The sequence below is a fragment of the Chlamydotis macqueenii genome, chromosome 10 (assembly GCF_036417535.1).
Source record: "Chlamydotis macqueenii isolate bChlMac1 chromosome 10, bChlMac1.mat, whole genome shotgun sequence".
In the NCBI taxonomy this organism is placed as follows: domain Eukaryota; kingdom Metazoa; phylum Chordata; class Aves; order Otidiformes; family Otididae; genus Chlamydotis; species Chlamydotis macqueenii.
Genome location: NC_141565.1, coordinates 22,500,826 through 22,527,859, shown reverse-complemented (window position 1 = coordinate 22,527,859; position 27,034 = coordinate 22,500,826). Strand labels below are relative to the sequence as shown.

At 53.3% G+C, this 27,034-nt stretch overlaps 1 protein-coding gene across 1 annotated transcript in view; it reads right to left on the bottom strand.

Moving 5' to 3' along the window:
• LMCD1 (LIM and cysteine rich domains 1) overlaps window positions 1-26,803 on the bottom strand; it is a 29,084-nt gene extending 2,281 nt beyond the window's left edge. Inside the window, exons 1-4 of the mRNA XM_086755693.1 lie at window positions 26,761-26,803; window positions 10,439-10,527; window positions 8,386-8,641; window positions 3,159-3,497 (exon numbers count right to left, since the gene is read on the bottom strand). Coding sequence (XP_086611819.1) covers window positions 3,159-3,497; window positions 8,386-8,641; window positions 10,439-10,527; window positions 26,761-26,787 — 711 coding nt within the window. The 5' untranslated portion in view covers window positions 26,788-26,803. The remainder of the gene's footprint in view (window positions 1-3,158; window positions 3,498-8,385; window positions 8,642-10,438; window positions 10,528-26,760) is intronic.
• Window positions 26,804-27,034: the final 231 nt, after the last annotated feature.

Sequence of the window (27,034 nt, the reverse complement as noted above, 5' to 3'; positions counted from 1 at the left end):
GAAGGTGCCGCGCTCTGCGGAGCGGCTGGCACACCCTGCTCCTGGCACTCCGGCCTTGCTGCCCGCGAGGGCAGGCAGGCGCTCATGAGTTCCGCACCCATCACAGGGGAGCGAGGCCCTGTTTTCCCCCACGCCCTGATATCTCCCCCCAGGGCATCAGATTTGGGCAACTCAGGGCACCAGAGAACCCGGCCCTGCAGCTGCCTCCACGCTGTCATCCCGGGACAAGCCAGCCCCAGCCATCCCAGCCCTGCTTATCTCGCACCATCTAACAGCGAGAACAAACATAAGCAGCTTCCAACTCTGAGCTCAGCTTTCCTGCCAATAAAAACTGTGAAAAAACAACTTATTTTGCTGTTTCTTTCTATGGCAATTATTCACAGGGCTTTTCCTAAGCATCATGTAACTTCCATCTCCCTGCCAGTTAAACACCAAATAAAAAGTGGCTCTGCAAATTTAGGATGGGATTACAGCTTGGTACTCATTTTACATCTCCATGGCGTAGGGAGAGGAGCGAAGACTTTATTAGCAGAATTACCAGAGGTGTTGGCCAAGAAAGTGTCCCTTTCTCCCAAGCTTTCTCAAACTTCCAGGCTGCTGTTTCGCAATGACAGCTCCCACAGAAGGAGCTCCCTGGGCACCGCGAGGCTCCCCTGAGCATCACTTCACTGCTGGCCTCCAGCTTTTTGGGACAACGGCTGATTTTGATGAACTGCTTCAGGATTTGATTTAATTCCAGCACAGTGGCTTATAACACCAGGGCTTTCCAGCTGTGGGAGGGTTAAAGATGATTTTGTGCTCAGTGGAGAGCATTCAGCTCACAGGACAGATGTTACAGTCCCTCTCTGCAGCCCAGACCAGTTCAAAAAGCTGTCTGAGCTCAGATGCCTCTCGTGGTGATTTACACTGAAAATATACCCTGTATGTTCTCCTTTACACACCAGTTTCAACACAGCTGGCCTGAGTGGGCAACAGGTGTTTAACAGCCTCAGCACAGGGACCACACAAACACCCCAGGAAATCATCCCAGCTTGTTTCTTGGTGCAGCATCAGTGTTTTCTGGGTCCACTCACTTCTAGAGCAAGAGCAGAGGGTTTTTTGTTAGATTCCGCCCCCCCCCGCCATCCAGCTTCTGAATCTACAGTTCAGACCCACACCTTGATCTGAAATAGGGTGAAATCAAACTGCTGGTGCTCATTAAGAGGTTTGGTACTCAATAGATTCAAATCTGTGTCCTAATTTAACCAGGCTCAATGAAGAAACATCACACAAACTGCTTGAGAACCAGGATCTCCAAAATAACCTGTTCAACACCATATTTTCCCCCATGCCCCTGAACCAAAGGCACTTGTATCTTCTCAAAAAGCCTCCTTCATCGCTGCAGTCCTGCAGGTCCTGGAGGGCTGGGACAAACCTGCTCCCTGGTGAGGACAGCACGCCCCGGACCAGCCCCAGGCAGGCTGGCGGCACTCACCGGCATCACCTGCGGCATCCCGGAGAGCAGCGGTGGAGGGAGGCTCGGGAGCAGGCGTGGTGTTTCCCACCCAGATTTTGGGAGACACACAGGAGGTGGTGACACAAGCAGAGAGGTATTTAAACCTCCACACCTGTAGCGGTGCTGATCTCCATTTCAACTCTGAATACATCGACATCATTAACAGCTCCAGCACCGCTGGCTTCGTGCACCTCATTTCTCAGCCCCTTTACACCCATTCCTGGCCTTCACATAGCTCTTCTGCTCACATCTGCTTCCAGCCTCACAGGGGCGGCGTTTCCCTAGCGCGGGATACAGCAGGGTCCGTCCCCAGCACAGCAGAGCACGGTGGCTCACAGCCGGCTGCGAGCCGAGCCGCACAGCGCGCTGGTTGAAGTGATCTCTGCAGCTGCTTTTGAAGCAGTTCCATTTTTCAGCTAGTGCCTTTAGAAAAATGATGTTTCAAACTACAGAGAATAACATCGCAGTTATGTATTTATGTGGAAGAACAAACTTGCAGTCTAAATAAACCCTCATTGCTGAGATGACTTTTACTAATGTGTTTAATGGAAAGCTTCCTTCTTTGGCTATTTTCAAGCTTAAATTTTTTTGTCCAATTCAGTATTTTGTTGCAATAGTGAAAAAATTTTACTCTGTCACTGGACTAAAAGTCAGCTAAACATTAGTAGAAAAGGCCATCGTGGAGGGGAGACGCTACCCAATATGGAGTGAAAGGGAAAACTGCCCTTAATGTGTTATAATCTCAGTGCAGTAACGGCCAGAAAAATCTTGCCTTAAAAACCCTCAGACACCATTTTCCCCAGCTTTAAATCCTCTGCAGCAAGTGACCCTCACAAGGGCTGGTACGAAGCTTTCACTCGCCATATTTCACGACAGGCATTTGTTCAGCAACCAAACGGCTGCTCCAGACGGCTCTGGGAGAACACCAACCTAAGAGGGCGTCTGGGAATCTCAGCCATTTCCCTGTGGAAGTGTATTTTACACCCAGAGAGATGCGTGGCCTGTCCACAGTTCCCCAGAGCAATAACAGCCCTGGGAGCACTGTCTCCATGTTCACAGCTTTCCCCGAGCCACCAACTCCTTTCACTCGCTGTTCTTCCACTGGCACCGGGTGCAAGCCCAGTGGGAAATGCTCACTAGCCTGCAGTAAAACATGGTTTCTCATCTTGAGTACCCTACTGACATACAATGATCCAGGGACGTGTCATGCCCGGTCTTTCAGAGCTGCCGAGACTCCAAAGCCGCAGCCACTGGCTCCCACAGCTAACAGAAAACTCACCTTGGTGGTTCAGCCCAGCTTTTGCAGCGGAGATGGGGACGAGGAGAAAACCCACCCCTCCACACCCCGTTTGATGGACACCTGTGCTCAGCAGGGCTGGCAGAAGCACGCGAGGGGTCCCGCCGGGGTCTTCCACAGAGCTGTACCAAAGCATGCCGCGATCCAACCGAGCATTGCAGCACTGCTCCGGCAGTTTGAGAAACTGCGGCAGACTGGGAGAAGCCCACAGGAGCAGTATTGTGAACAAGGAACGGGTAACCCGGGCTGGTGGAATCTTTTTCCTCCCTCTACTTGAGACTGAGTCTGTCCCCTGGAAGCTCCCCAAGCTCAGAGCAGCACCAGGACACCCTGCCAGCCCATCCCACCACGAAACGCAGTACTTACGTAGTGCTCTCCCGTGGGCACGGGCTCCAGGGCCCCATTGGTGGACTCGGGGGGTTTACTTGCAGCGATGCTCTTGTCCTGCGCCTTCCCCTCCTCCTTCCTGCTGCCGCCACCCTGGCCCGGCAGTGCCACCTCCCCAACACCCAGCGCCTCGGCTTTGTACTTCTTCACAAAGTCTTCCATCAGCTTCAGCTCGCCCTCCGCAAGGCCGCGGCACTGGGACGGGTCCTGGTCGTACAGGGGGAGTTGTCTCATCAGCTGCCGCCGGCGATAGTAGGCCCCGTCCGTCCCCGCCACCGGCTGCATCTCCTTCGGGATCAGCTCCATGTACTGCATGGCCTGGGCAGAGAGAGCACCGACAGTCACGCTGAGCCACACTCGGTGTGGAAACACGAGCTTTCTTTCTGTGGGCATTTCTGCAAACAGGCGCTCTGCTCGCGTTATGGAGCGGTGGCAAAAAACGTGCCCCTTCCCCTCCCTCCTCCCTTTGAGTTGTCCTAACCTCCACCTCAGAAATAAAAGTCTGAACAGTCAGACGCAAGAAGCAGCTGGAGTACTGTTAATCATCTTATCCTCAGAAAATAGGCTGAATGGTTTCAGAGGGATTTATTTTGTTTTTTTTTTAGAAAACCCCAGGCTACCCAAGAAAGCAAAGCAGCACAGACCCTCTTCACTAGTTCACATCCAGATCCCAACACAACGTCTCTCGCTGGCACCAGCATGCCACTACTCCTGGTAATTTGACAGCAAGGCTGCTGAAAAGACCAGAAACCCATAAACATCAAACCCCACAGCACAGTAGAAGATCCCACTTTTCACTTAAGAAACCAAGCTTAATCCAAGGAAAAGCAGTCAGATAGCAGCTGAGCCTCTACCTCAACAGAGAGCCACCAGCTCCACCCAGCTACTGATTCACAGTGAAGGGAGGGGGTTTGGTCACAGACGCCCTGCAACATGGAAAGCAAACGCCACAGAGCAACCAGTCTCCAAAAGAAAGTCTCCTACTCAACCGGCCGCTATCCTAAGAGCAGAGCAAGCCACCATCTCATGAGGTCTGCCACACACCAAACCGGCGTTTGCGGGACACGGGGCCCGTACAGTTAACTTCTCCTGGCCCGCCGTAAGGGGAAGGGAGTTTCCCGCTCCAGGCGTTTTTCCTATTGTGGTGTGAAGAGCAAAGGGGCAGCCAGTTGGCGCTCCGCCACTCCATTTTAAAGACCAGCACCCAGCTGCGTTAGATTTGTTTCTTACTTGGTCAGCACTTGAAAACCAAAATTTTTAAAAAGCAGAGAACCTATTAACTCTTTGCTGCACACAGTCTGGTCCAGCATAGCCCTTGAAACACAGAAATGTTTGCACAACAGTGAACAACTTGGCACGTCTGTAAAAACTTCAAGGTCAGCTTCCACCTCGGCTGCTTGCAGCCGGGCAGCAGCGCTGCAGGGCAAGATCCCTGCCTGAAGATCTGCACCAGCAATAGAGAAATGATTTAACGGACACAAGTGTCACGGTCCACTTGGGACATGCAGAAGTTTACGGGGGAGGGGAGCGGGTGCCGCCTGGGAAGAGCTGGAGGATGCTGCAGGAGCAATCTGGTGCTCAGCTGGCTCGCACAGAAGTAAGAAATCCTAGCAGGAACTACAGAAGAGCTCCCCGACAGCTCCTCCCGGGCCCCATGCAGGCACTGCCTCACGAAATAAGAACCGGGGCTGCCGGTGGTGTCTGACAGCGGGAAAGCAAAGCAACGAACGCTTCGATGCTGTACAACCACAAGCTAGTGTTCAGACAGCATCTGCTCTGGCTTGCTACAGCCACAGCAAGAGCGCTCGCAGAGCAGTAACAGTGGTAGGATCTTAATGGAATAAATTCTTAATCCACTCAGAGTGTGCCAAGAGTAATGAGCACACTCAGACCAGAGCAGCCAGCACGTGCACCCGAAGCGCCCTGTCCCACTCCAGCGCCAGGCTCTCCACGGCCAACAGAAAACGTCTGCGCTCAGAGCGGGAGAGAGCAGTCTCCGGCCCTTCTGGAAAGCACGGCTGGGCTGCTCACAAGCAGCTTCCAGTATCTGCCCAGACACGTGGTGGGATTTCGCTCTCTGATCAAGGGAATGCTTAGAGTTGCAATTGCAGATGTCATAAAGTGTGTCCAGAGAATAGAGCAGGGAAAAAAATTGAACCGGACACCAAAAACTGAAATGAAGGATAATAAAAAGTTGTTTCTTCTGCTGCTACCATGTATTAGAGGCAATTGCTTTATTATGCTGCCTTAGCACAAATTATTTGAAGGAAGAGTATTTTTAAGTTTTCACTAATAATCACTTGATTTCAGAGATATTTTATGATCTGTTCTTTTCACTTTCCCCAGGGACCCCGAGTATCTACTTTAGAACTTCTCCAGGCACAGCTTCAGGAAAACACACTCTGAACTTCCTCCTATTATTGGACCATCCACCTCAGGAGAACAATGTGAAAAACCACCCCCAGCTTCCAGCCTGCCTTCAGAAGGAAGTCACCGGAGCGACTCACTTCTGCGCTGAAAGCTCTTTGGCCCAAAGCCCCTTTGAAATACCCCCAGAGGGCTGACACCAGTGTTTGAGTTTCTCAAGTTGATCTTCCAGTCAAGGTTGTGTTCGAAGTTCCTACGCGTTGTGTACATGACCCACCCCCCCCTCCAGCCTGCTCAGGCACACACACAATCCCGAAGCTCTCACGAGGCTCGTGTCCTCGGAGCTGCCCTCGCCAGCACTGCCGGGACCAAGGCTGCTGCTGCGGGGGCTGCCGGGCTCCCCGCGCCCTGGCTGCATGGGACCACCCCAAACACGCACCTGTGAGGGGTATGGCTGGGGTTCAGGCCCACAGAAGGAGAAAGCAGCCCAGGAGCCACAGTTTGGGCATCCTTCACCCTGAGGAGCTGACCCTGCCCCGAGATACCAGCAGCACCGCGCTGCAGCCAGCTCGTGGAGCAGCGAAACCCGGGTTTTCCTGATAAATCCCAGGCTGGGCAGCGTGCTTAATGAATCCGGGTGAGTGGGAAGAGTGCCACCATTGTTCTCCCCATCTCACAAGCTCCCCGATTCCCCCTGGGAGCGGCAGAAGGCAAACAGTGGTTAAACAAACATTCCTGCGGGGCCAGCTCCTACCAAAGGAGAGGCAGCTGCGAGGAGCAGCAGAGCTAGGATTAAACAGCCGGGCAGTGGGATGCGCGGGGGTCTTGGTGGCTCGTTAAAGCCCAGTGGCCTGCTCCGCTGGTCGGCATTCCCAGTATGGGCTGCAGGCCACCCTCAGTCAGCCGTTCTGAGGGGGTGAGGGCAACTGAGTTCTAAGGAGAAATCATCAGTCTGCCACTGCAATTTCCCATTTGTCTCCCCAGTTCTTCTCTAAAACAATCTGGTTGTAATTTTCAGCAGCTTTAAGCTATTTGTTTAATTGGAAGAGCAAAAGCTGTCCACTAATGACAATGTAATAGGCAGCGTTGTTAGTACCACAACACAGTTAAAGCTTTCCCTCAAGAAGTACGCGGCTGGCTAACGCTCCCACACACCAGAAACCACTTCCACTCATCCCCACACAGCAATATTGCTCGGCCAGACAGAAACCAGGCGCAGGAGGGGAGGTGGGGCTGGGGGCTTGTCTTTGGATCCAGCCCTTGGCACAGGACCACGCTCCTCATCTCCCTTTTTGCCCTGAGTTCTCTTAAAAATATTTCTGTTTTGGTTTTATAATTTGGACTAACTAGACTGTTTTAGCTGTAAGGAAAAAATCCCAGCTCCAGTGCAGGATCTGGGAGGGGTTCCTCAGGCAGCCGCAACGGGCAGAGTTCGTGCCCACGCAGGCAGGATGCTCCCAGCTGCGGAGGTCAGCGTCCCTCCAGCCCCAGCACAGCGAGCTTTCCTGCTCCTCTTCCCCAGGGAGGAAGCTCCACGAGTCTGTGTGGGTCAGGGACGAGCTGCTGCTGCCCTTTGGCAGAGGTGGCCGGACATCCCTGGGTAGAGGGGCTCCCAGCCCACTGCGCCACTTGGCTGCCGCTGCTGGAGGATGGTTTCTGCTGAGGCGATGCCATGAGACAGGAGGCCCGAGGCACAGCAGCCTGGCTGCCCACCACCACGAGAAGTCAAACCAAGCCCCCTTCCCCACTCCTCTGCCTACGCAGAAGATCTGAGCAAAGGTAGAGGCACCAGCACTGCAAAGCGGCGCAGCCACAAAGTCAGCACCATCAGCACCCTGCGTCGGTGCTCCTACGGGGGGCCGAGGGGACACAGCACCCAACAGGAAAGGCAGCTCTGTTCTGGGGAGGTTTAGGGCCATTCTGGGATTTGGAGGCACAAGGGAGCACTAGTGCACTCTCGGGTAATAAACCTGAGATGCCAGGCCTACTTTAAATCCAAGATTTTATGACTAGCTCAGCAAGCAGAGGAAATAATTACTCTGTGAAAGATGACCGTTATTTTGGTGCTATCATTAAAGCCCATTTCTGTAACAGAATAATTTACGGACACAGCACTGGATTTAGAGGCAGCATTACTTCTTTCCACATTGTCTCAAAAGAAGAGAAATCAAATCAGCATAATTTCCTGAAGTGTTTGCTGGAAAAACCCTCTGGATTAGAGGAACGGTCCCAGCTGGCCACCTGCTCCCGCGCTGGCGGGTCCTGGGACAGGCTCACACCCAGATCAGGCCCAACGAGCAAGGCGGGATCTCCCTCTCTGGCAGGGACGCAGTGCGGGGCAGCTCCTCCTGCCCAAATAAGCCACCCAAACAGCTCGTCCCCACTGCTTCTCCCAGAAGCTCCATCCAGACCCGCGTTGCTTTAGAAGCACGGAGACGGGTGCCGCACCCAGCCCGGGGCCTGGAGCGTGCAGACGCCTGCGTGGGCTGCACAGGCCTTGTACAACTGGCAGGACAGCGGAGGTGGATCTGTCCTCAGCAATGTTTTTATTGGCCATGAGCTGTACCAAAGAGTGAGCTTTCTAGTTGTAAAACCCATTAAGGCTTCTCCTAGAAATGTAAGCAAACCTATAAAACCCCAGAGGCAATCCATTCCCCTCCCCTACCTACTCCAGTTATTTACGTGGTTTTCCAAAATAAAGTGTTATGCACATTTTTGCTCTTTGAGGCAAATCATGTGTTTTACTAATTTTCCCCCCCAATAACTTTATTCCAGAGCCGAGTTATGTTCTCCATTAAGTGACACGACTACCACCCAAACGCGTCGTGGATTCTCTTACCAGCTTCTGGGTGAGCCCCGGGGGAGCCCACTCGTACGTGATGGTGTCGAAGGTGGGGTCTTTCCGAGAGACGATGGGGTTGGTGATGATCATCCGGTTCCTTTTGTAAATGCGAACGCCATCGCCTCCCTTCACCCGGGCGGTGAGTGTGGCATACTTGGAGTCCGACAGCAGGCGCCCAATTTTCCGGTCATCCTCCACGTCCGAGCTCAGGCTGTGGTCCTCCTGGCTGCATTTGCACGACTTGCAGATTTTCCTGCGGGTGACAAGCGAGACCATCCTTTTGACACGGGAGGCTCAGCCCCCGAGCATCAGCCTCTTTCAAAGGCTGAGAGCAGACCAGGGTTACAGCACAAGACAAAAGGCTCCCGTGGCTCGAGCCGCGCGTGGGAATTCAGCACGACTCATCCCAGCGGGATCAGTAGCGGCATGGAGCAGAAAGCTGCAAACCCTTAAGTGCTGTCCCAAGTCGCAGCAGCGCTGATGGGCCGCTGCCTCCCACCCACGCGGGGAGCTGCCACTTTCCCCAAACTTTTTAAAGTCCCACCTTCACCAGGCTCCGACAGCCGAGCGCTAGTCTTGCCTCTTATGAAGCTGTACACGCCATGAGAATAGTGACTGCTAACAGAGGAGCTGATACTGAAGTATCTATGATTTTAATCGTAACAGCTATAAGTCACAAAGAGACGTCTATAAGGCCACTCTGCTGGCCAGCTTTTCCACCAAATGCTAGTAGCAACAGGACTAACCAACTCTGATGCAGCCCAGAGTATTTCAACAAGATACTGGAACAAACATGATTTAAACCAGCCTTTAATAAAGTCAATTAAAAAAAAATAGAATGTAGTGATTCACCCAAATGAGTGTTTTGAAGTTTGGATTTCCACAGAGCTGAGGTACCGAAACTGGGAGTTCCTGGCTGCAGGACAGAGCCGCGTGCCACCGCCGTGAAGCCCAGCGGAGCCCTTCGGTAGCAGACAGCACCTGCACCGCGGGCTCTGCGCACCGCGGCAGCGGGACGGCTGCACAGCCGCTCTGCGGCGCACAGAAAAGAGCCCAGTGTTTTGCAAGACAGCCCCAGAGGGCATTAATGCTTTTTTAATTAATGACATCTGGATAGCTCCCTTCCATTTCAAAGCCCGCTTTGTTTCGGTTTGCAAGCAGATGGAGCAGGGCAGAGCTCGCGGCCCCTGCCCAGAGCCAAGCACGCAGTACTGGTCTGCTCCCAGCAGCTACCGATATTGGTGGCTATTTACCTAATATAGTGTTTTTAGGAGGAAAAACTGAAAATAAAGAACCAACACTAGGATGTCTCTGGCAGTAAGCACAGCACTTCAGCTGTCAGGGAGCCCACGACAGCCAGCGCCACAGCCACGGCGGTGCTGCCGAGCGGGACGTGGCACCGAGCCCTCGCCAGCTCTGCACCCATGCTCGCCATCAGGGACGAGGGCACCAGCCAGGCATGGGGCACAGCTCGTGCTGACAGCATTTCCCTGCTTCCAAAATCAGGACACGTTTGTTTTCACCAAGGAGTTTCCAAACAGTCTGGCGGGCTGGGAAATCAGCGTGCGGTGGGATCCGTGCATGCAGAGCAGCCGTGCTGCAGCACACATGCTGCGCAGGCCATCGGGTGGGCAGGCGAGACCCTTCCGCAGGCTGGGCCATCTCTCACTCCGGCTTTCTCCTCTTCCCAAGACACAGCTTGCTGCCAAGACCTGCACCCAGCCTAGCAGAGACTCTCAGCTCCCAGGGAGCAGGCAATGTTAGCAAAAGCAGAAAACCCCCCCTGCATAGGAGCCTCAGCTTGGTTTAAGCACTTGTGGATGAGGCTTTAACTCAAAAACTGGAAGAGCAGGACCAGCAAGGGAAGGGGGATGGAGAGCAGGGAGCACGAGCATCTTTTCTGCTCAGCAGCTGTCCTATTTAGACAGCGTGTCCTCTGCACCTCCCAACGCCACGCAAGCGCTCTGCAGTTCAGCGTCACTGGAGTCTGAACGCCGGCAGGACCGAAGGGACGGTGCCAGGGCAGGGCCCGGCGAGGGCAGGACGTTACCTCCAGGAATGCGGCTCGAAGCCTGCGCAGGCCCCTCTGCAGCGTAAACAAGGCACACCTCTTCCTGACTGCGGCTGGCTCACCGACATCTGGAAAAGAACAGGACACCGCAGTTGGAAAGGCTTTATCGTCACAGATTATCCCAGACTGGAGTACTAACACTGAGTTTTGTCCTTCAGACGTGGATTTCTCTAGCCATTCCTTTTGTCCTGTGGAGCCTCAAACCTCCCAAACACCATCTGACCGTTGTCCATGCAGCCCTGCTGTGAGTCTACGCAGGGATGCTTGGGATGAAGGTTTTCACCTTAAAGTGAGGGAAGATGGCACATCTGCAACAGCGCAGGGCAGGTGGCACTGACACAGAACACACACCCCGAGCTGCCACCTTAATCTCATGCACAGAGGCCTTAGGTCAAAATAAAAAAGTTTTGATTCAGCCTGTACACTGCATATGGACCTGCACAGGTCAGATCTCAGGCAGCGAGACGCGGAGGGGCATTGCCATGACCTGACACTAAACTGGCCTCACAATAGCTTGCACCTCCTTGGCCTTTCCACAGGGGCTCAAGAGTATTTTGGGAATGTGGTGTTTCCACAGCAGCTGGTTTTATGGGTGGTTTCCACAGTGAACAGGAAACACAGCAGGGAGAGGCTCCAGGGAGGAAAGGCTGTAGCTGCGCCGCACTCACGCTGCTCGCTGGAACTGGAAGAAAGTCAGTTTTATCCATGGATGCTCTGCTGCAGGGATGGTCTTGATAACTTCCAACAGGAGAGCGAAGTACCAAAATCCAACAACATTGAAAACAAACCTGGTTTAGCATCTGTGCCATGGATTTACCAACCATGGCTTTCCAAATGCGAAGAATGCAGGAGGATACGATGGGAGAGAAAACAAAGTACTGCAGGACGCACGAGGGAGAAGTGACACCACAGGAGGCGGAATTTACCTCAGCCTGGTTTTTACAGACACTTGCAGACTCCTGCCTGACAGACATATTTGTTGCCTGTAATAGTGAACTTAAGGAAAATGAGAACAGTCCCACCCCAGGACATGCAATGGCAGCATCTCAGGATCTTCATCCCATCTCAGCAGAGCTGACCCTGGGCAGTCAGAGAGTAAACTGCGTGCTCGCATTCCTCCACAAAACCCAATATTTTTCAGTCCTCAAGAAGCATTAAAGCATCAGCTTCCTGCAGTTTTCTCACCCGTTTGGACCTTGCAGCCCACATTCTGTTGATGCTCAACATGCACAGGTCTTCCCACCACACCCTTTGGGTGCTTGCTGCCGCTCATCACATTTTTGTAGATCTTCAATCCCTCTCAAAATACAAGCTGCTTCTAGGCACTGACTATTCGCCCGGGCGCACACGTTTAGAGCCCATGAGAAGCGCTCAGGCTGCAGAGGTTTCTGCTGCTGGAGAAGGGCGTTGCCTGCCCATGCAACCGTAACCTGGTCCGCGTGTGTTTGTGTTAGGGCAGTCCTTCACTACAAGATAACACACTATTTAAATCAATGGTGTTGTGCCTCCTCATCCTCCTTGCCCAGCCCCAGCCCCCGTCTGTGCTCTGCAGCAAGGGCAGGGTGCTCCCGGCTTCACACGGGGCTGGCAGAGCCCACCCTTGCCGACGCCTGTTTCCAAATGGAAGGATCGGCAGCAGCAGAACACAGGCTGTTTTCAAAGCATGGGTGCTCAGCTCCTTCACTCTGCAATGCTCTGGGGGGGGTTTAAAAAATTAAATTTCCCTTAGAGGAGGCTGTGCAGGGACCCGCAGGCAGCGGCTTAGCCGGACCCCAGCCCTGAGCTCTGCCCAGATCCGCTCGGATGTAAAGCCAGTGCTGATGCTGGCAGCCGCTCCCTCCTCCATCCACACATCCCGCCTCCAGCACCAGCTCCCAGGCTCCTCAGAGCTCCCGCACGGACCTGGGGCATCCCGAGGTCCCGCTGACATCAACGCTCACATTCCGCAGCTGTCAAGAGGAGAAGGTTATTTGACAGCACTCAAATTAGGAGACATCTAACTCACTTGGAAAACCCAGCGCTGGTAATAAGAACAAAGCTTTTAAGGACAAAGCTTTTATGAACAGATGGTTCTAGAAACAGACGTTGGTTTCCCAATTTTAAGGTAGACAAGCCTTTACACACTTTTTCATGCAGAACTATCAAGTGCCCACACAAGGCTGCTCACCCCTGAGGCACAGCCCAGAGTACGAAGTGGCCCGTGCCAGCTCGCTGTGCCCAAGGGACGGCTCTTTCCATTGCGCCTTGGCTTGACCTGCAGTTTTCACCTCACTTTTCATCTGCAGCCTTTCCAGATACTTTTAAGCCAGGGAAAAGACCTCTCACCCTGGGAATTCATAAAAATACATCTGAAAAATGGTCTTAACATGCACACACACACTTCTTCCTGCCTCTAATATCCAGAAAATAGGGCATTTTCAGTTCTTCAGCTCTCCAGAATAAGGATATTTAAGATTCCAGCACAGACCACCTGCAACCTGGCCAGTTCTGGAGCCGTGCGCTAGGTATCTGCTAACAGTCAGGGTTTGTTAATCAACTCTGATCTTAATGAGTGGGACAGAAGCTGAGTACAGGCAAGGGACTATGAATGGCTGTTTATTTAAAATACAAACACCTGGATTAAACAAAGTCATTTGAGAAATTTCATTACATACGAGGAGGGAAGCAAAGGGGAAAGCATTGTCAGCAGCAAGACTGGGCGTGTGAACCCCCCCAGACAACGAGATGCTTCGGAGCCCAATGTGACAGGCACTCAGCTGTTTGGGGTGGCCACCAGCCTGCACCCACCACACCGATATGTAAATCCAGGACTTCACTTCACTGCTTCAGTGTTAGCAAGCCCCTTTCTTGGTAATTTATTCTGCTTGTCCAAACATGACTTCTGCTTCACACCCCAAGCCCAAGTTTAATTGCAGTTAGCTGCTCCTTACTCCATCTAACCCCACGGAAGCACCGCTGGATTAGCACTCTCCCAAAAACCCTCGTGTCTGCTCTCTGGAGCGGGCTGGCACTACCCACCACCCCAGTCAGGCAGGAAGATCGGTGACCAGGCTGCCGGACCCGTTTTGGACACCCACCCGACTCCAAACACTGCTAGGCGATGGCTTGGCCGAGGCTGTCCATCGCGATGGGCAGGGCGAGCACCCTGAAGCCAACAGCTGGCAGAGCTGGGACAGAGCAGGTGGTGCCCCACACCACCGCCGAACAGAGACAGGTCCGATGAGCACTTCTGACCCAGGGGGTGCGAGCCATCCCTGTAAGGCTTACTGGACCAGCTGAGGCGAGGCAGGGTGCACCTTCCCACCCACTGGCCCAGCACGGCTCCTCTGCCAGCACTGCGGGCATCGCCTGTTCCAAGTTCAAGATTTAATAGAGCAAAATCTCAGCTCTTAAACTGCTGTTACCGTTTCACTAGATGATCCATGCCTTTGGGTTCCACAAAAGCTGATTATTTATTGCCTCAAGACAAATCTAAACAAGTCCTAGCCCCGATCTTTGGCCACACTCAGCTCCAGACATGCACAGAAGACCCAGTCACTGTCCCTCCCCATTTGAGCACTGCCCTAGCCAGGACCAGACCACATGCCTTCGCAACCAGGAGCTCCACATCTCCTTGGGAACTCCTCTTTGCAGGTGTCAGCACCTTGGCCCACTGCTCCTCACCATGCAAGCTAGCTCAAGTCTGGAGTTACAGCAAAACATGAGGGAAATGATGTGAAAATTGAGCAAGGCAAGACAGGGGTCCCGAGATGGCTCAGGTCCCTCTGCCCTCAGAGGTGTAGGTCTCCAGCAGCATGGGATGAGCTCCAGCCACTGCCCACGGGACAGCTCAGGTGGCCCCGTGACACCTCAGGGACATCCCTGCAGCACAGGCAGCCCCCTCTGTGTGGGAAGGGGGCACTTACTCCCCCCAACTGTTGCATTGCCATCCCCTGTGAGCCCAGACCCCTCCGGGCAGCGTCTCCTCGCGACGACTGGAAGCACAGCCATGTCTGTTAGGAGGACAGCGTTATTCCCCGCTCCCTCAGAAGCGGAGGGAGGTTGAGCCACTCACTTCCACATCTGTGCAGAGGCCAAGCATAACAGGCGCCGCTGCCCGATTTTTGGGCTGCCTGGTCAGCAGGACTTCCTGCCCAGATATGGAGCTTCTCCTCGCAGCTCTGCTCCAGCTCCTCAAATATGCATAAAAGGAGATTTCTTTTAAAAAGGAGACACAAGACACCACAAAACACCCAAACCCAGAGGATAATGTGAAACAAATGCTCACCAACTGCCTGAGACTCCACCTATGCCCAAGCCCATCTGGTAACACCAGTGTTAAACAGGGAGGTACTGAAGTTTAAGAGCCTTTGAAGGCATTTGTAATGGCTTTTAAAAAGCCTGTGTCAACAAATTGCTTGGAAGAAAAGCAAACTGCTCACCACGACTAGATATACAATGCATTTTAAGATTTCTGTTTTGGCTTTTTGTGCCTTATAGCGTTCTTGCTATTAAAGGAGAGAAAGCAAGTCCGCACAGAGGAAATTCTTCGGTAGTGAAATGATAGGAAATTGAGGTTGCTCTACCCACAAAAACATCTCCGAACAATCTCAGGAATACTCCAGTAATGCCATGGTTCACTCTGTTACTGGCCAAGGGCAGGGCCATCCTAGACACTGGCAAGTTTGCTCAATAGCTGGAAACAGAGCGCCTATGATGACAAGTGGCAGGGGAAAATCCCAAACACAGCTCCATCTCGATTTGGAGTCAGAAGTTACGAGTGGGTCAGGCTCCAGCTCTGTCCGTGGCTCGGAGTTCAGAAGGTTTTTCTGGTGTCACCCTCTGACCAGTCCAGCACACTCTGGCCAGTGTCCCTTTGCTGAAGGGCCGACTGAAGCTAGTCTGACAGTTGAGTTTGTTGCGAGGAGGCTGTCCTCAGTGGCACACGGAGGAAACTTCTCACATCCACAACTTTAAAATCCTCCTGAGAAGTGGAAACTTCTTTCCACTCTCCTCACAACCACGGTTTTCAGTGCCAGAGATTCAGTACATCGAAGAGGACAAGACTCCAGACTAGACTTTGGTGTTTCCCAGAAAAGGCTCCTCTAGAAACAACCAGGCTAGCACTGCAGGCAGAGAGGCCAAGCTTCTAGACCACGAATGGGCTGACCTCAGACCTACCAGTGCTCAGACACACCAGCCATCGCGAGCACAGACCCTCAGAAGGGTCTCCTCCCTTCCAGAGCTGTGGCTCCTCAGGTACAACTGGCTATACGGACACAGAGCCCTGGAGCTGTCATGGATCCGTGGTCTCCAGACGCCTGGTCTGCGGCAGCAGCAGCGAGCAGCTCGCTGCCAAGAGCATCAGTGGCAGGGTGGCTGCAGACAGCGACGAGCCGAGGAAAACAGAAGTGCCTTGGGATGTATTTAACATCCCTGCTTTTTACAGCCCTTGTGTCCCAGCACCCGCTTCTGGGACACTGACTGCCTGAGAGAGCCAATTCCTTCACAGAGCAGCAAGTGACTGAATTGTTAATACAAATTTTAACAAAGCGTACAAGAAGGCCAGCTAAGGAAAGCCAATACCCTGACATCCCCCGCTCACAACCGCTTTTGGAGAGGTAGGTTTATGTCAAGTCACTGAAGAACGGGGAAATCCCACTGAACATCTGTCACACAGATTAACCCCGCATGCCTCGAGGGCCCACAGCAGTGTTCTGCTGGCCTTCAATACCTTGGTGAGTTTGGCACACGAGGGGAATCGAGCACAGGGGCAGCAGACCGACATCTCACACAGCCGAGCGCGTGGCCAAGGGGCTGCTTCACTGCCTGCAGCCTGGTCCCCCCCAGGCAGAGGCACCCACCTTGGCTGAAGAATTTGCTGACACTGCATAACACAGCCATGAGTCTGGCACTTGCTTTTTGGCAATGCTTTGCTTTCTTCTTTTGCTATTAGACTGCCCCTTACACCATCTCTCTGGCCATGCAGAAGGCACAGGGTCAAGACAGACCTGGTACATCAGTTCTGACCTCCAGCAGGAGCACGCTACATGTCATGAGACCACAGCACAGACCGGTTAAATGACAAACAAGCTGGAAACAGGAAAGTGGAGCCAGCTCCAGCTGCTAAATCAGTCACTGCAACAAAAGGATGACAGCTGAAGGAGGGAGATCCTTATCTGCCCAGGGATGCTTAGACCACACTCCCTTGGAAGACTTTTAGCTCTTTTTCCTCCTGCATATCCACAGGGACCTTGGTTTAATCACAAAAAGAGTTTGTAACAGTCCTGCAGATGGGAAACAAGCACCCTGAAAGGCAGAGGGATCTCCTAGCAGGACGGTGTCACCACCAGCAGCACATAGAAACACAGGGCAGCTCCAGCCAGAGGACATCCCTTTGGCCACTCCACCACCACTGAGGTGGGGGGCACCCGCAGCATCATGAGCCCGGCTGGCAGGTTAATCTGGAGTTGCATGCTCAGAGGAATTCAGGTCTGCAATAAGGGTCAGCGTTTTGGCAGCTTTGGCCAATGTCGTTACTAATCAAAGACCGCTGAAGACCCATACAGCTGCCAAGAACATTTGCCCTCCCACAAGAGTTTCACACACTGACAGGACACGAGGCAGGATCTGCTTGCTCCAACTCGCTGTGCTCGATGCCGGAGCACACAGAGCCCACCAGAGCAGGTTCACAAGGGGCTGAAGGGTAGCTCCATGACAGCATCGTTCCTCGCTGGCACTGCTGCGCGGGGCACCCGCTGCTTTCCAGCCTCCCAACGGGCTCTGGGACCGGCCGCCCCACCGGAGTTCCAGAAGGGACTGGCACAGCGGGGCCCTCCTGCTTCTGCAGAGGTTTCTGGATCCTGAAAACACTTATTGCACAACACCTTATTTGGAGACTAAAAACAGCAACGGAGACACGTAACTACCTCAAGTATGTTTTCTCCTCCTTTTTAGGAAGGGAAGAGGAAGAGCTAGTTTCCAAAAAGTTACTACACATTCAGAACAGCCCTTCAGAGCCGAGGACCTGGTTTCACCTCTCCTCGCGGTCAGGCTGCTCCTCAGCGCCCACGGCAAATTCAACGTACACCCGTCTGCACAGCCTCTGGAAGGCCCTCACGCAGCCTCAGCATGGGATGCTCGACCCCGATAAATCACAGGAGAGAGCTTGACAGAAGCTAAGGGACCACAAGAACACTTGGGTGGGGTTCCTCCAGCTGCAGCGCGTTTTGGAGATTAACAACTCACTTTGAGAAAGTCCCTTGAACAAAGAAAAAGGGAAAAGTTATACGATACTCATGTGGGTGGGTCCAGTTTGCTCAGCACAACTGTTCAGGAGTTCAGGGACATGGATGGGCAGCAATTAATTTGTGGTCATTATTTAACTACAATAGAGCTGAGCTTGCATAATAAGAGGGAGCAAACTCAATCCGGAAGGATTTCCAATAACGGGAGGGTGTGAATGTTTACATCTAGCAGAAGAGGTGTCCACATCTCAGCGAGGGGCACGCTGCAGGCTCTGGAAAAGCACACGGCCATGGCGAGAGCGGAGCGGGATTGTCACAGCCTGCGGGAGGAAAACCAGCCAAGCCCAACAGCAGAACGTTAACGCATCCAAGGCGCTGTGCTTCAGTTCAGAGGGGAACAAAGGCAGACTCTGTACTTACAAAAAGCCTCTTTGGTTGCATTTTCCTTCCTACTGTGGGTGCAGCAGGGCAGATTGGCTGTAATTGCTTATTACACACAACCACGCGTCGCACCCAGCTGTCCGTCCCAGCGCGCAGGCAGCTGCCTCTCCTCAGGAACAGTGGGCTGCCCACCAGCCTGTTTGAACAAAGCCAGGGACTTCTCAGCATGCCCAGGGACCCGGTGGGACGAGCCCGCCAGCACGGAGCTGGCAAGCCCACCTCCCACCAGATGAGCTGGGCCTGTTCGTCCAAAGCAGCCCCCCGGAGACCCTGGGCTGAACTGGCCTGGCCAGCAAGGCAAGGTACATGTGTCAGTGACCTCTGCAAATCCGTAGGGCACCAGCAGCAGGGACAGAGCCACCACAGAGACCAAGCCTGGTTGTTGAAGTTATTATCAGATTGCCTTGCACTTGTTCTGCTAGTGATGAAACGGATCCTCTGCTGCTCCGGTACCCAGAACTGCTCCGTTTCTGAGCCCACACTGGTCTGTACGCTACTGAGTCTTTTAGGTGTCAACGTTTCAAGCAGCTGTATATAGTGAAGGTAGCGCCTGGGTAATATCCACTCTGAACTACCAAGAAACCCATGTCAAATAGTCTCACTCTGGTTTTAATCTCCTAATTCAAGCTGAAAAGCAGATGCACTAGAAGAAATAAGACTTTTATCTGGTCAAGTTACCAAGATTGTTTTTCCCTTCAGCAGTTCCTTTGCTCACAGAAGGCTCATGTCCGTCTAACACATCTGAACTCACAGGTTGAAGGGGGCCCTGCGATTTTCACCATCTGGCTAGCTTTGTACACATCAAAGTGCGAGGGCAGCAACTGCTAACACTCCTGAGGGCATCCCTGCATCTCAGCGCAGCAACGCTGAAGGCTGCGCTAGCCACTGAAGCTCTGCATTCACAAGGTGCAGTTAAAGTGCACGTTAAAAAAGAAACAAACCTAATTTTTGGTGTAACCTGAACCACGGTCCAAAATTTCAGGTAAAAAAGGCACTGAAAACTTCACTTAAGTGTCCCAGGAGTAAAAGGCTGTATGTCTTAAAAACTCAGCTTTGCTTAGCTATTTAAACAAGTAATTATTTTTAATCCTAAAACACCGAGTCAAGGTCCTCTCACCAAGCAGAGGGGCCACAATCAACCCTCTCCTGGGTGGCAGAAACCTCATTCCAAGAGCTTGGCCTCAAGCACTTGAATTCATAATTTGGATGGGCAATCTGTCTCACTCCACACTTTCCTAGATAGCTTTCCCATCTTGGAAAAGCTCTTAGTAAGTTCGTTGAGAAAAAGGGATCACCTGCCTCCCAAACTTTCTGGGAAAAATGACTCCCAACATACATCACAGGAGAGCTGAAAAGTTCCAACAAGCTCTTTTGTGGAGTTTTCCTCAGCATGCGGCGGAGCATGGCCTGGGGTGAGCGTTGCTCCGCCGTAAGAGGAACAGTCGCCCATCCCACACCAAGCGCAGCAGAGACCAGAGATGCAGACAACTTGACCTCCGCGTGCTGCGGGTACCGGTGTCAGAGCCAAAGCATTGGGACCGATCAAAGCACAAAACTCCTGCTAACGACCAAAGATCCTCCTTGGCTGTACCTGATGGCCGGTGAGGTCCAGGCTGAGGCGTGCTCAGGAGTCAGCTCCCAGCACTGGCCCAGAAGAAAACTGTCCAAACCAGCCTGGAGCAGCTGAAGGCCAGGCAGGAGGGCTCACCTCGAGTGGGAAACTCAGGGCTGTGCTGCACAAGCTTCTCTGGGTTTTAGATGGGGCTCCTTGACAGTGTCTGCAAGTGGAATAAGTTTCTGCAAGGGCAAGCAAATGCTTTTAGAAGTGCATTAATCAATATACATGCTCACTCCTACAACTTCGAGAACAGCAAAGGATTGTTTTGATTTGTTTTCTTCTCATTTTCACAGACAGAAAACATCTATTGTAATCATGACCTGAAAGCAATTTGTTTCTCTGCCAGATTCTGAGCAAGCACAGTTATCCAAATTACCACACTCACACACAAAATCACTTACAAAAGACCGTCTTTCATCTCAAATTCTCTTTACAGGATTTATTTAAGTCACCAGTGACTGAATTGGTATCATCTGGAACACTGGAAGCACTTATTGATAGTACAACTTGCAGAGTAAGAAGTCTGTTGCCCTTTATTTTAGCAACATAAAGACCAGGAAAAGGCACCGATATCTGAGAAAACGATTTCCATGGAGCTGCCAGATCCCAGCCTACAGGATGGCAGAGACAGAGCAGAACCAGAGCCTCTGCAAATACCTCACTCTTCCAAGAGCACATAGTTGGCAGCGTTCCTTTCTCCACTAACAATGTGTGAATTAATGATAAGAGAACGGCAAACTTCAAAAAATAAGATTAATAGTTTTTTTCCACCAGCAAGACAGTGCTTCAGACACTTGGTCTTCATTATAAAACCAAGCCAAGGCAGTGAGGAGGTGTATGGAATGGGAAGAACCCACCCAAATTTAATTAAACAGCAGCTGTGCTGCATTCCAGAGTGCTCAGGTAAGTGTAATCATCAACTACCTTCACTGGGCCAGCTCTGTCCTTCCCACCTCCAGCACGAGGAGAAGGTGCTGAACCACCACGGGAATGAGGGTCCCTCGGGACATGGACAACTCGTACTTCAGGAGCTGCTTCCATCACATTTCTGTACACCACCACTGATTTGTCCTCCTAAACATCTTCTCAGCTCTACTACTTGCATTTTACAGCTGAGGAGATGAAGACAGAAGAGAGCTGAAGGGCATCTCACAGCAGAGCAGATGATGGGCAGAGCCACGCCTGGGCCACCTGTCCCTCTCCTTCACCCCGTCCCTCCTCTGCTGTACCTCCACTGTGTCAGCTCAAGAATTCCCATAGGATCTGGCCACTATCACAAGTCTCCCATAGATCTCCAAGTGCCCATCCAGCTGTGCGAGAACACCAAGAAACGGCTGAGGCACGAAGCGTTTAAGAGGAAAGGCATACAGCAGGCTCTGGGGCCGCAGGTCTGCGTTCCCACATGTCCAGGTGCACAGCAGGTGCTTTAACCCGGGAGAAATACTGCCTGGTCACCATGTCCTGATGCTCTGGACTAGGACACACGGCTGGCAGGAGTCCGTCCTCCTGCAGCCTCCCTGCTGTGGCCGGCACTTGTGGATGCTCTTTGGTGACCCAAGCAGCCTTGGCAGCACGTGCGACAGGAACACAGGGGATTTTTTCCTTTCCATTGAAGCTTCATAATCTTGACACAAGTCACCCTCTCATATAGAGGGGAAATAAGGCGAGGTGCTTTTCCAGGCCTTCAGAGAGGAAATGAGTGAGTTCATTTCATAGCGGGTGATGCCCTGAGCCCTGATGCAGAATCTGAAGGGCTGTGCCACCTCAAATACTGGTGGGGCACGGGCAACCAGTCACAACGCTTTTGGGTCAGTTCGCTTTCCTGTGTTCTTCTGGTAAGACGACAGCAGATTTTTCTTCCTACGACAGGTTCCTTCCCAGTGAAACACTAGCTGGAGTAATTTGCCAAGCACTATGTAAAAGCTAATCCTGACAGAACTTAGCCCCTTGCCTGAGTAGGTAAGGCAACAAACCCCCAGTAATTAACACTTCCAACAGACATGTACAGCTGCACTAGAAATTAGTAAAGACATTCACACCGCAGTGCGTGCAACAGCCAGCCAGCTGCTTCAGGCAGTGACTGTCCTACACGGGTGTATTTTCGATACAGCTAACGGCATCCGCAGTTAGGTTTGCTCTGCTGGTAACTTTTCTGTTTTCCTTATTTCCTATACTCAGCCATCCTTATCCGTTTTCCTAGGTGGTTTTTTTTTTTTGGGCACCATTTGACTTCCAGGTGAGCCGGGCAGCACACACTCCCATTCACTAGCATCTGCTGTATCCGGTGGGATCACCCACACCCTCGGGACGAGGGAGAGCAGCCTTTCCTCTCCCTCGCCTCTCTGATCCACTCGCAAAAGCTGTTCCTGAACGGGTTTGAGCTACAGCACCCAGCGAGCCAAACATCAGCGACGTATGCCGCTTTCCCTGCCAGCAGCTAAGTCAAAGCCGCTATTCATTCAGTTGTACCAACTGCTTTTACCGACCACACCGCCTCACGGAAACCAGCGTGCAGGTGCGCACAGCATCAGCGCAGCAGCAAGAGGAGAGTCCCCGCCGCACAGGGAGGCAGCTCAGAGGCTCTCAAACTGAAGCCCAAGGGTTGGGGGTAGGCGAGAGGGGTAAAGTACAGAGTCAGGCTGGGAACTCTTGCTCTTCCAAAAATTGCAGAGAGCTGCCCTGAAATCTTCCCCTTTCTCTGAGCCCCATCTTTAACAGCTTCAGGCCAGGACATCTGAACGCCTCTTTTCCTGAATGGCTGAAATACAATATTTCCTTTTAAAAAAGGAAAAAAAAACCTCAGCCTAAATAAACACTCCAGACACTGCCTCCCTGCAGGGCGAGGGGGATTTTGTAACTTGTAAATTGTATTTTATGGGACTTGATTCAGCTGCGAGTCCAAGTCCCAAAATAAGCTCTTTAACCCATGTGCTGCTTTATGATTTCACATCCATAAATACTGGCTCAGAGCTGGGCAGGTCCCTGCATCACCACCATCTGTTTCCCGGTGACAGCCGCAGCAGCGCTTCCTCCCCTGGGCTCCCGCAGCAGGACGCTGTTCCTGGAGCAGGGCTTTGTCCCACAGGGACAAACCAGGGGCACGCAGGGTGACACCACCATCTCCACAGGCCACCAGCCACACGTCACTGACACAGGGACCAAGTCCCTTCTCCACAGAGAGCAGGCTTCACGGAGAAAGAACCAACTTCTCAATGAAACTCTGAGCTTCTGCTAGTGGAGGCTACAACCAGAAATAGTGAACATGGAAGAAGCCTGCAAGGGATAAAGAACTTTCTGTGGTCTAATTTTTAACAGTTGAGGTCCAGCTTTCAACAGCAGAGATGGCACTGCTCGTACAGCTCCCCACACCTTCACACAAGCACCGGCAGGTCGCAGCGCCCGACGCAACGGCTGTGCCGGCACGCTCACGGCAGGGACAGCGCGTGCCAGCTTCATCACCGCGTGCCCAGACTGCTTACAAGTGGCTCTGCAGAGAGCACAAATTTCACAGGCGTGTCCTGCAAAGATGACTTCTGGGCATCGCCCCCGTTATTTGGGAGCCGCGTGTCTGCCCCCCAAAGCCAGCCGCCTGCCCGAGCGCTCGCCGCGCTGAGGGGTACACAAGGCAAGGGGCTCAGCCCAGGTGCCCCACACACCTCCATCAGGGGACGCAGGTTGTGAAGAAATGAATGAAAGAGCCGAGTCTCCGATGTATTCCTCAAGATTCTCAAAAAGCTTTACATTTTTGGACTTTACAAAGAGCAAGCGCCCAATCCTGAATAGCGTTCCCATCCACGTCTGCAGATGTACAGAGAGGAGCCTTCACGTGCCCGAACACTTTGCTGATGGAGAAGGGAGGTTTCTGCCTCCCCCCCGAGTCACCCAGACCCCCGCACACGCTGGGGCTCATTTATCACAGCGGCAGCGACACTGCTACAGCCTGTCTGCTTCGGATGTTTGCAAAAACCCACGCTCAAGGACAGGAGAAAAAAGGTAAAGAACCAAAATTTGTATTAACTAAGTAAACTTTACCTTGGCTTTGAACAGTGCCTTTAGCTTCGCGGGTTATTTTCTCCTGACAAAAACAGACTGAATTCAATGAGAACAGTACACAAACCCTGCTGCCCGCGCCATCCAGCTGAACCGGCTCCAGCAACGCACAAAATGCCAGCCATCACGCTTTATCTCTGTTTCGGGTTTTAACTCTCCATTTAGAATTTAATCTAAACAACCCATGTGCCAAGCAGAATGCCATCCCACTCATGCTGTTTTAATTTCCTCAGAAAGAATCCCATAATATGCTAGGCAAGACATCAACAATAATTAAACCCAACAGTGATTGAAAACCAACTTTTCAGGGCCTCGCAACAAGCCCTAATGAGTTCCAGACTTGCCTTCACCGACTTGCTCAAACTGGTTGCGCGCCACTGCCAAGCCAAATTAAAATTTGACAGTATTCCACCCCATGCCCAGAAAAAGTGCCCTTCTCGTGATTCAGGAAATTAAACAGCCGTCTCCTGCGAAGACGCCCATTTGTCTTTGGACGTATATTATTCAGACAGAGATCCGGGGCTGTGTTTCTTTTTTCTTGTTTTTATTATGCCATTTCATATCCCTTTTGAAGTGCAGGCCAGCTGGGACTTTCCCTTTTTGACACTGCCGTGCCCAGCTCCAGCTCAGGTGACAGGAGACCGTCAGCAGAACGGGGCTGGCGCAGGGATCGCCCCACGCAGCGGCTGCTACGCTGGGCACTGCCCACCCGCGAGATCTCACGGTAGAACTGCGCCCTTCCGCTGCAGATGGATCATGCTATTCCCTCCAGATTTCAGCAACATTAAAGACAACACCTTGTCCTTTCCCTTCCACCAAGGGGAGATGAGCATCCAGCCACACGTTTCAGAAAGGCTCGGATGGTTTCTGCGCCTGCAAGCCCTCTGACAAGCCGCTGTGCTGACTGCTCCATCCCCCGTGGACAATGCTCGAGGAGCTCCTGGGAGATGGGTCTAGCACAGAGACAGCTTTGCCGGGGCGTATTTCTGCTCCACGGCACAGACCTGCTCAGTCCAGCCCTGCTCCCCCCACACAGGACCCCCAGCCTGGGGCTGCTGGCAGGGGCTGTACCCCGCTCAGCCCCCACGAGCTGTGCTCTGGGCAAGGCAGGAATTGAGCTGCTGCCTGACAGCACCAGATGGACCACGGCCCAAACAGCACACAACCCACCACCGCCCATGGAAAAGGGTCAGTTTTCCCTCCGGAGGGATGGATCTCCGCTTGGTGCCTGCTAAGAGCTTCCTGAGGGCCTTTGGTTGGCAGCCGACTGTTCCCTCACCACTGAGCCTGCGGCAGCCAGGACCCTATGGACATGCCCAAGGGTTATCAGCAACAGGGATCCACTGGCAGAGGACACATTGCTCAGTCCCTAGGGATGACACACCAGAGACCCTCCCCGCAGGTCCTCACCGAGCCCTGGCCACCCCCCACACGCCTGCCAGGATGGAGTCACTCTCCATTCCAAAACCAGGGGACCAGCCCTCACCAGCAAGCACCAACAGCATCCCTGCAGTGGGCAGCCAGCGGGACAGGGAAGGTGGGCAGGGCTGGAAAGAGAAACCCCTCAATCCCACCCAAAAATGAGGTATTTCAGGCAGGACACACCGAGCAGGAGCATCGTGCTGCAGAGGGGAGGGGAGGGCACAGCCCCGGCCACCCAGACTGCACCAGCACCAGTGAGCCCCGCTGCCAAACACCAGCATTTGGTGCAAAGAGCACCCAGTTCTCTACAAAACCCAGCAAACCGTTTTCCTTGGGATCCAGCAGTGACACAGCTCAAACTTAACGGGACAGAGGGAGCTACACCCCAACAAGAGCCAGGCTGACCTTCGCATCCCAGCAGTCAGGGAAGGATCTCCAAGGACAGCAGCAGCAAGAAGCTTCTCAGAAGTTCACGGCAAAAGGTGCCATCCCCCTGCCCCGGGAGGTCCAGAGGCACCCCTGTGCCCTGGCAGACCCACGGAGGCCAGGTCCGTGACACAGCACTCGGCACTGCCCGATCGGGGCCGCCTGGCATCCAGCGATGGGATTACAACAATGTTGAAACCGAGAAGCGCTGACGTGAGGGGTTCAACTCACCTCCCAACCACGCCGTCACGAAGGTACAGCGAGGAAGGTCGCAACAGCAGCTGCTCCCTGCAGCCCATGCCATGCATTTTTTTATTTAGCTATTAAACCCCCTCCGTCCAGTGCAACGCCGTGCCAGGAGGGCATTTCAGTTATTCTGGTTCTTTTGCTCACCCAGAGACACCGTGGCAGGGAGCCGTGATCTCCCGGGGAAAGCAGAGCCTCCGACAGCCCGAGGGAGTGCTTCGCAGGGGGTGCAAAAGGGGACGAGCAGCTCCCCCAGGGACACGAGCCCAGAGCAGCGGCATTCAGAGCCTCACACGAAGTAACAGAGATCAAAAAAGAGTTGATTTTCCAACAAAAGCCTTGCTGAAGGAGGTTTCTGGTATAGAAACCAGAGCAAGCCCAGCTGCCTCGCCAGGCACCACAGCTGGGCAGACCCACGCGTGCCCCGTGGCCCTGACACACTGCCAGATTTATCAAGTTATGGGAAAATTTAAGCACTCCAGAGATCCCTTCTGCCCACTCTGACCCCGAATAGTTAAGAATTCTGTAACATTCGCACCGACATTCCCTCTGCTGCACCAGTTCCTGCTCAAAACCGGTATAACAGCGGTCACTGGGGGAGGCCAGTGGGTTTTGGGTCGGGCCAGAGACACCGGGAGAGACACAGAGGGCGACCATCGCAGGGGGCTACGCGGGAAGGCGATATTGGGGGGAAAAAAGGGACAAAAATTGAAGTTTTCCAGCCCTGCCCAGGTGCGCGCCCCCCGCCCCCCCCCGAGAGGGGGAAGCCACCCCACGGGGGGCCCGGCCCGGCTCCCCCCTCGCCCCGGTTCGGTTACGGTGCCCCCCCCTCGCCCCGGTTCGGTTCGGTGCCCCCCGCCCCGCGCACCCACCTTCTGCAGCCCGGGGCTCAGCTCCATCCCGCGCCGCGCCCGCCGCTCGCCCGGGGCGCGCCGCCCGCCCGCCGCCTTTCATTGGCGAGCGCGGCAGCCCCCGGCCGCCCTCAGCCAATCCCCCGCAGGCAGCAAACTTCCTCGACCAATGGAGTGCGGCGGGGCGGGGCGCACGGCCAACGCGCGCACGTGTGCGCGGGCGCGGCGCTCCGCTGCTCTCCGCGCTCTCCTTTCCTTAAAAAAGGAGAGAGAAACAGGCAAATAATAATAATAA